Source organism: Botryllus schlosseri, chromosome 8, assembly GCF_051294905.1.
Source record: "Botryllus schlosseri isolate E-star chromosome 8, Bs_hap1, whole genome shotgun sequence".
Taxonomy (NCBI): domain Eukaryota; kingdom Metazoa; phylum Chordata; class Ascidiacea; order Stolidobranchia; family Styelidae; genus Botryllus; species Botryllus schlosseri.
The window spans coordinates 18601701-18611949 of NC_137243.1; the positions used below are offsets into that span (position 1 = coordinate 18601701).

At 41.2% G+C, this 10249-nt stretch overlaps 1 protein-coding gene across 1 annotated transcript; it reads left to right on the plus strand.

Annotated features, from left to right (window-relative positions):
• The first annotated feature begins 318 nt into the window (after positions 1–318).
• LOC145444786 (large ribosomal subunit protein eL30) lies at positions 319–7030 on the plus strand. The gene is made up of 5 exons (XM_080322798.1): positions 319–408; positions 522–566; positions 1028–1173; positions 2083–2213; positions 6952–7030. Exons 2-5 carry the CDS (start codon positions 546–548, stop codon positions 6996–6998), a joined length of 345 nt encoding a protein of 114 aa, XP_080178924.1. The 5' UTR covers positions 319–408; positions 522–545; the 3' UTR covers positions 6999–7030.
• The last annotated feature ends 3219 nt before the right edge of the window (positions 7031–10249 follow it).

Consider the following 10249-nt stretch of genomic DNA (forward strand, 5'->3'; position numbering starts at 1 on the left):
TGGTCACTATACCCATTGCCTATGTTAGGTAGAACAGCAGCGTTGTACTGACGTAGAGTTTTGAAACGTGGTTGCTCACTTTATATCGACATTGAATTTACGCGGCCCGCGGCCGCTACGAAATTTGAAAAGTGGCCCGCGACCCGTTTTGAGTTGGCGACCTCTGGCCTAGGCCAAGGTGTGCGTCCGATTCCATAGACAACTCCTAGTCGCTTCGACATCTTCCTTTCTTTTCATTGTATCGCATTTTCTGTGGTGTATTGAACTGATAAAATTGCTAATAAACCAATAAACAATGATTGATTGATTCGCACGCAAATCAAGAAACCAAATTTATTCGCTGAACCGTATCCATCGTAAACTTTGACCCGCACGACCACGATGCAGTCTTTTCTTCGTTGAGTCGCGGTGAGTTGGCTGTGTTCGATTTGGTAATTGAGTAGAAATACATTTCCGAGGCTTCGCGAAGGTATAGTGGACGTATTTTGTAACTTAATTAATTGAGTATTCTTTTATTACAGGCTGGGAAGTCTAGATTCATCACGATGGTGGCGTCTAAAAAACAGGTGAAGATTTGAGTTTTTGCCATATTACTGCTATATCGTTCGTACCCTAATAGAATAATGAATAGATGAAACGTAGTGTGAGCACAGGACACCGATTCCATACAGGCTCCCATGATGGTGATTCAAGTCGAAATACAAGCAATATCTTCTGAATGAATACTATAGTCAACCGTCAGGATCACCGGAGTGACCGGACAAAGACCTAACATCGATTTTGCCTTTCGCCACATGCCACCTCAATTTGTCGCTTGCCTTCTATATTCTCTTTGTGGTGATTGGAACTGCCGAAGGAAATAATATTAAAACTGACTGATGCATCAATAGCATCATGATTAAAATAGTCTTACCAGTCCTAATGAGCAGTGATTTTTGGAGTATTTCTGATTTACTTGATTTCAATGCTTTAGATGATGTTGGCATCATTGAGTTTCTCAAAATTTCTCATTTTTAATGCTTTGTAGAAAAAGGCACTGGAGAACATCAATTCCAGGTTGCAACTGGTCATGAAAAGTGGCAAGTACAATCTGGGATACCGTCAAACGCTGAAAAATCTGCGACAAGGAAAGGCAAAACTTGTAATCCTTGCTTCCAACACTCCTGCTCTCAGGTGCGACAGCATATATCGTTCGTCATGGATGTAGTTATGTTGATTGCTTGGCATCGATGTGATATTTTACCTAGATTACTGTATAATGCGCAAGAGACCCATGGAGCTACAGAACTGAAGAATGCAATTGAATCATAAAATAGTACAATTACCTCTGCTCGCCTTAATTGTCTGAAATTTCATTGATCTCGCATAATAATTGGTTGTAGAACTGTTGATATTCTAAAACTATATATTCTCTATTCTTGCTAATGATTAGCACTAGGATGTCAGCTGAAAATGTGAAGGAATATTTCGATATGAGTTCGAATTGAATTCTAGACTGTATGCATTTGTCAGACTAATAATGGTAGGAATGCTGTTTGTCATCTCTTTGATTTTTCATTAATCTTATTTAGTGGTTTGATTAGAGTTGCTGCTTTCGTTGATAAGATGACACCTACAATGGCTTATAGTCTTGCACTGAAGCCTGTGTCAGGCTTGGTCCTGCACTTGAGCCTGTGTCGAAGTTGCACCAGCAGCCATCTGCCCAAAGCTGGCAATCAAAATGTCTATGATAATAATGATAATGTATGGCTGTAATGACATAAGTTAATGGATGGTTGTATTTGTATATATGAATGTCAATTTGATTCATACGAAACTATTGAGTTGCTGTTGGAAAAAGCGTTGATTTAGTTATAATTTAAGATTGTTATACTTGATAACCTCGAAGAATGAGGCAAGCTCAGATTATTTGTTCTGATCTGGTAAAAATACTGAGAGACAATATCTGGGAGGCCTGTTTATTCTCGTTGGATTTGTGCTAACTGTGAATATAGCTCTTCCTAGAACGTTTCTGGACGCCGGGTTGTTCGTTTGACATATTTTGCTATTCGCTGATCAATGTCTATATCAATTGATACGCAGGAAATCTGAGATCGAGTACTACGCCATGTTGGCCAAAACCGGTGTCCACCATTATTCCGGCAACAACATCGAGCTTGGTACGGCTTGCGGGAAATACTTCAGGGTGTGCACGCTGACAATAACTGATCCAGGTTTGTTAGTATTTATGGGGCTTCGTATTTTGAAGCGGACACTTGAAATGTCGTACTGATATCTATATCACCTTGAATTGCTTCTCAATCGTCGTTACGTACATTTATGCGTAGGCACAAATCATAGTGATACGAGAACGCATTATTACTAAATGAGTATCAGTTTGATAGTAATTAAAAATAAAGTGACTGTGATACTAATGACTATTGACCATGCCAGAGGCGGGTAACACGTCCTGCTGCCGGATTTTTAGCGACCTGCGGACACGGACAGCTTTCGGTCTTGATGTTAATGTAGGCTGCGACCCTGGTGTACACTCATTTGCGAGCGAACGTTTTTTAACATTGACAAGACAAAGCCTTGTTCCAATCTAACTTATGTTCGTGTGCTGCCCTACCAAGGGTTTGTACGTCCAACATACAGCTAGACTTGAAATAATTTGGAGACAACGTTGATCGATCACTGATGTCTCATTGACTTCACAGATATTGATTGAAGTATGCCCACTAGGGTTGTCCAAAATTTGGAAAATCTCAAAAAGTCTCCGTGATTGTGTCTCATTCTATAAATTATTGATGAAAAACAACAATTAGCCTAAAAGAAGCTTACAGGAAAGCCGGTAAGATTTCGGTCAAAGCGTTGGAAAGTAGCTGCTCAAGAATGGGCGTGCCACTGACCATAGAACGGTGCGAAGACTCGTAACCAAATAACCACAGCTCTTGATTGGCTAATCGGCTATGCTTCAATGACCACGGCAGCAGCAGCTTTCTGGTCAGGTGTTCAAGTAGTCTGCTACCGGTGGGGATTCTGAGTGCGCATTGTTAGTAGTTTGGCAGGTGATGATTCAAGATTAATTCAGGACATGTTGGTTGAGGTACGAAATACATGATGAACAAACAACGTCTGCTTCACAGAAGCTTTTACAGCATGACTGCTTCATTGTGAAGGAAACGGCTGAAGCCTACATGTCGTGTTTTCATCGAGAGAAAGCAAAGGCGCTTATGCAAGTGTTGAGCGAATTCACCGTTTCAGTACGGATCCACTATCAGTGAATACAAAAATATAAAGCTTAACAATGACACTATACGTTGTGTGATCTTATTGGGCTGAAGCTGTAGTATATAGGTGACATTTTGAAAACTCTAGGAATCGGCCGGTTATGCTTGGCCGTTATCAGATGCTTACAACAAATTGAATGCACTTCTAGGCGTTGGTAAAGTCCTTGATGATAACACAGAAAAGAGGTGGTAATGTACGCACGTCGCACACTGGCACAGGCTGTGCTGGATATGGTATGTCAAAGTCCTTATTGAGCCCGCAGAAAAAAGTGTAAAGAAAAGCACAGACTATGCTGAATACAGTATCTAGCATAGTTTGGATATCATTTCCAGCATAGCCTGTGTTTACCTTAAACCTCTTTTCTGCAGCATCATTAAGGACTTTGACAACTCTTAAGTGAATTCAATTTGCTGTAAGTATAACTGCCAAGCATAACCGGCCGATTCAGTCGATCCCTAGAACCTTCAATACTTCACTATATACTACAACTTGGATCCAATAAGATCACACAAAGTATAGTGTCATTGTTAAGCTTTATATATTTGTATTCACTGTTGGTGGATCCGTACTGAAACGGTGAATTCGCTCAACACTTGCATAAGCGCCTTTGCTTTCTCTCGATGAAAACACGACATGTAGGCTTATGCCGTTTCCTTCACAATGAAGCAGTCATGCTGTAAAAGCTTCTGTGAAGCAGGTGTTGTTTGTTCATCATGTATTTCGTACCTCAACATGTCCTGAATTAATCTTAAATCATCACCTGCCAAACTACTAACAATGCGCACTCAGAATCCACGCCGGTAGCAGACTTCTTGAACACCTGATCAGCAAGCTGCTGCTGCTGTGGTCATTGAGGCATAGCAGATTAGCCAATCAAGAGCCGTGGTTATTTGATTACTAGTCTTCTCGCTGTTCTATGGTCAGTGGCACGCCCATTCTTGAGCAGCTTCTTTCAGGCTAATTGTTGTTTTTTATCGATAGTCTATAGCAGTGGTTCCCAACGTGGGTGGTTTGGCGGCCCAGGGGGGCGAAAATGGACAAAGATGGCGAAAATAGCGAAGGGGGTGATGACGCGTTAAAACGGCTATTTTGGAGTCAATTCGGAGAAATGACCTTTTTTTTTTGGTCAACCCACGGAAATTTGGTTGCAAAAGTGTAAAATTCGACAACGGTCCGCAAAGATGACCTTTTTTTTTTTTTGGTCAACCCGCCGATGACTGCAGATTGTATATTGTATACCGATTTTTCGGTTCACAAAATCTGGGGGCCGATGATCGGCCTTGAGCTTGAAAAGGGGGCGATGAGTCGAAAAAGGTTGGGAACCACTGGTCTATAGAATGAGACACAATCACGGAGACTTTTTGAGCTTTTCCAAATTTTGGGCAACCCTAATGCCCACATTACATCATGCTTTACGCCTAAAGCTCACATCAAATAATGGAGGATAAATACGTGATTGATGTATCGATTCTGAATCCGGCCTGCCTACTGGAGAAGTCTGGACTAGGAGTAGTCTTTGGAATCAGACGCCCATTGGGGTGTAGGCCATGCCATTGGTCTCATCCAATTCACACTATTGAGCCACTGCACTCAAGCCATGTGGTCGTGAAATGATTCGAATGTTCAATATGGCAGCTACTGTACCTTTTTATACCAAATACCAGTGGCGTATCCAGGGGGGGTTTTAGGGGGTCGGGACCCCCCCCTTTTCAAAATCCTAAAAATTGTTGTCAAATATAGCCTCTAATATTTGCTAATTTATCAGTTTAACATATTCGTTTTTACGTATGAGAAGGCGAATATGGCGTCCTAATGTTATTTAAGGGGACTAACACCCCTACAAAATATTGGAATTATGCGCCGAATTAGTCGAAAGGATAAAATAGGTCATTATAATTCGCTAATTCCATACGAATTCTGCGCTTGTTCAACTGTGGCAATTGCTGACGTTCTCAACTTTCTTCCCTCGATTTCTCTCTCGCCTTGCTAAAACGAGAGACGCATTTTAGGAAAGTCTAATCTAATTGGCCGACGCGATACGTAATTGCAAAGACGAAGTTGTCGGCAATCAACATCGCTCGCGAATTCGCTGCACCTGCTCGCCTTGAAATCCTAATTAAGAATTGCACGCGGCGTGTTGATTGATCAGCAAGACGCAGACACGACGGCACCAGTACGACAATGCTATTCTGAAATCCACATTGTATTCGCGATTATTGGCGAGAAATGGCCTAGGATTGACATTCACATTTCAAAATACAAGCCTAGCAATCCACGTTCCCGATTGTTAGGTGGCTTGCTGTCGTCCAAATACAGGCCTATGTTGTCGCTGAACGGGAGAATTGAGTAGGCCTAGTAGTAAAGTTAACCTAATTATATCGGCTGACAAGTTTCTCTGTCGATCAAGTTATTATCCCAGTGTGTACTCTGTATTAGTTGACTGACTTGCGTGCTTGCAATTATATACGACGTACACTGTTCACACCACACCTCTCTGTGGCGATCGCGATCGCCCTCGTTTATGCTACCGCCCTATTCCGCGCTTGTTCGTCCGCTGCGATACTACCGACCGTGCGCATAATATCGTCAAAACCCAACAAAATCGCGCATCTCTGACCGGAACTAGGCGCTTGAAGACGGGCGGCGTTTGCCGGCTCATGACTAGATGTGAGCCTTTACGAATTTCTTTCAATCATACCGTAAAAGAAACGGGATTTTCAGGCAATGTCCGTATCGTATTCGTACATCTCCCACTCACCGCAAATCTCTGTTTACTATTAAACTATAATATATAAATATTCGCCTTGGCGTGGAGACGAGTGATCGTAATGATGACGTCACAATAGCAAATTTCGTAACGCAAAACCCCCCCCCTTTTTCGCGCTCTGGATACGCGCCTGCCAAATACATAATGTTCTGACTTTAAATATAGGTGCGCTCATTACCAGTCTGTCGGGAACTGCTGAAATTGTTGATGTATAGAATCAAATGAATTTATAATTTATGCTACTTAAAACCTGGTGCTGCATCATTATTTGACTAATTATTCAGTATTTACATAGTACTGCACTGCACAATTCGTTGTACTAGCAGCTATTACACAGTGACATGCGTGGAATGTTGTATTAGTTTAGAGAATGTGATATTGTATTATTTGCTCATCGTCAGCATGATCATGTTTTCATCCTCTTGCCTCTTTTACCTGATTAAATCTCATTACTTATTGGTGATGTACAATTGTATGTATATCTAATGGATGAATAATGAATAATTTGCTCTGAAAACCATCAGTGCATTGTTCGAAATATCAAGGTTGTGTGGATGACGAAATTGTCAATGTGCCTTGTACCATCGATAATTCCAGATTATGTGCACCATAGCCAGGTTCAATCCCTAGTTATGCCGTACCTTGTACTCTGAGTTTAGGTCTACATTTAATGGTTGAATGTATCATTATCTGGCTTTCCACAATATAAACTCCATTTGCTCTCTTAGATATCATGACTGTTCAGAAAAAGTTGATCAGTCACACCTGCAGAGCTATATCACTTAGGCAAGCAAGACTCCCTTATACATCTTTCTTGTATGAATAAGGGTTTATACTTGGCGCACACTGCTTCAGTCTGCAACTATTTTCTTGTATGATATGCCATGTGGTAACTGATATTCTTTCAACAGGTGACAGTGACATCATCAGAAGTATGCCTTCACAGGGTGAACAATAAAACATTGATTTAATAAATATGATGAAAAAGAACTGTTTGTTATTGGTTGATGTTTATAGTGATCACAAAGGAAGCGATTTGGTGGTGAAGTGCTTGATTACTTGAATGCATTTGCAGTGGCTTTTGTGGTGCGAACGGGTAATGAATATGTTCTTGGACTCGTATATGCTCCGGTGTCAAAGGTTATTCATGTATGATTGAGACTTGTCACCTTGTGAGCTACGGAAAAAATTTTCAAGTTACGACTTTCGTCAAGGTTCTACGGATTTAGCCTTGTGGACAATTTTAGGTGTATTTATAGTAGTATATATTCTGAGCTCTGTAGAGGTGGTGATAGGACCGAAAATAACTAATACGTCTTCGATGCTTTGGGGCGTGTTGGCCGAAAATTTCGTCACCGATATGTCCACAACTCCACATTGTCCAGGCGCCGAATAGTCATGTACTTGCAAACTGGCTCAAGCGTTATTTCAGAGATGACCCGCTATATTTACAATATTATTGACAGATTGCGATCAGGGGTGGGCAAACTTTTGAGCTCGCGGGCCGCACTATATAAAATTGGGATTATAAACGAAAATGCAATATTGATATTTGATTATATACTGAGGACATGGAGATAATAAACGTAAGCGCTTATTTAAAACAAGCAAAACATTGCTTTAATGATATCGTACACGCGTCAAACATATAGTGGCGAGATTTCATAGGCTGGCGGACCTCAATAACCAATTTGTCAAAACTTTATAGATGAAAGTCGGTTGGCATGATTCTTAGAACAGGATTTAAATCTGTGAGCAGCGATCTGTTCATAGATTTACTAATTCCACTTTTGGTTCAGTTCCAGGACACACAATGCTGACAGCATCATAACCATGTTAGCTTCAAACACGCTTCTAATATGTGTAGATGAAATATAAATACCATAATTCTCGGCATGCATACGAATCTACCTAAGACACGCCCGAATGTTTTTTTATAAACACAACACTGAAATAGAAAATGGAGTGGCCAATCTGAAATCCCAATCGTGATCCAAATTACGTCAATCTCGTTGCAGTTATATACCCCGCTGTAATATCAGGTATTTACCTTAGATCAGTGATTCTCAAACTTTTTAAGACACGCCCCCCCCCTTATGATGGCGAAAGATTTCGCGCCCCCTTATCGTCATATCACAAAACGCAACCAGGATGCTAGCAAACCTAACGGGTAGTTTGATGGCATGGAAGGTGACGACTGTGGATGAGATATTTTGAAATATGTAATTCAGACTAAATAGGTTACAGAGCTATTACTTTGAGTTGGATGTAAATCGCCAGAGCGCGAAAATATTTTTCAGGTGCGCTCAGCTTCGCGTCCCCCTTCAGATGCTGTCACGCCCCAACGGTGGGCGTGCCCACCAGTTTGAGAACCACTGTCTTAGAATCATCATGGTGAAATTCAGGGCTTTGGAGCCCCGGAGCCGTGCATATTTACCGGAGCCGGAGCTCTACATAAAATTCAGCCGGAGCTGGAGCCAGTTATTTGAGAGGTAGCTCCGGCTCCGACGCATTTCATAAGATGTTATTATATATGCAACAACCATATCCGCTGAGTTCACATAACTCAACAGCACTATGATCACTATGTATTACGCGTAATGGGAGAGAGGATAAAAACGTGACTTCGTTGCAAAAGTCGATATGACGAGCACGAGCCGAGAAATTCCATCTTTTCGTTGCTATGAATCGGATGAGCAAATACTCGTTCTTTCGGGATAGTTCTTTAATCGGGCCGCGAAATTGGACAGTGTTATTGAGTATGCAATTATTATACATGCTAATTGGAATTAATTACTGCGCAGTGCGCATCATCGTCGTTCACTCCAGTAAGGATTTTCGAGCGTAAATAGGGGATGGCAGAAGAGTAGCCCAAAACCCCATGCTATTTTATGTTGGAGACAAATGACTGATTTGATACGCGATTTTCAATTTGTAATCATCTGTTTCGTCAATGTCGTTGATGTCTGCTTGATACTTTAGTATTCCCGGATTATCGCGCACTGTGACTTGTAAATGTGCAATGTGCATACTGCATAGTTTAATTCGTTATTGCCATTGCGCAATGTGCATGGCACAGTGTTTAATTCGATTATTCGATTTGTTTGAACCGGAAAATATAATATTCGGATAAACTATCGACACCGGATGGACTGGTAACGAGTGCACCAATATCGAACGTCAAACCATTGACCATTTGGTACAAATCGAATTTCTATTGATCACGTCGTTATATCCGCCCATATTGCTCTTACTACAGTTACAGTTGAATAATAATCGTGCATTTAAAAATTGAATTGAGCTGTATGGCTTAATGTTAACGAGTACAGTGCCAGTGTTGAAACGCCGCATCAGAATTTTAATGCTGTACACATAGGCTTACCATATTTCGGAAATGAAAAAAGAGGACACTTTTTCAGAAATTTCAGACATGCAAAACTGGAGAAGATTTCTCAAAAACAGGTAAATTTCACCCGCTTCATGATCGGTTGACTAAAAAAAAAAAAAGGTCATCACTTCCGCTCAGAGCTCAAAAACACGTTTTTCACTCCAAAAAAAAAAAAAAAAAAAAGGTCTTCATTTCGCTCAGAGCTGAAATCACCGCTTTTTCCTCCGAAATACCCGCCGGAGCTTCACTTCTGCGCTAATTTGCGGCATATCACTCGCAATTTCCTCTATATCTGACCTAAATTTTCAAAAAAGAGGACAAAATCTCAAAAAAGAGGACAAAAGGGCGTCCTCCGAGGACACTTTCAAAAAAGTCAAAAAAGAGGACGTATGGTAAGCCTAGTACACATAGCAATGGCACGGAGTGAAGTGCGTTCTAGTGCAACTATGATGTTATCAACAATTGAAAAGTATTGATTATGTCGTCACAAGCCGGTACGGCGGCACCTATGTCTTGGACCTTCGTTGCTGCATCCGATGTTACTGACGGCTGACAGACTCTAGATTACTATAGATCTAACCAACGGGTACATTTAGTAATCTATAGAGACCAGGGGTGGCCAACCTTTTTGGCTGAAGGGCGACATGAAATTGACGAACGAGTGCGCTGCCCAGCAGTGTTGGGATCAAGTCACTACCTTCGAGTCACGAGTCATCTCGAGTCATTGCAGATTTAGACTCAAGTCAAGTCAATCGATTTTCAAAGTTGACTCGAGTCAAGTCAAGTCACTCGTTTTTTGGAGGTGACTCGAGTCGAGTCAA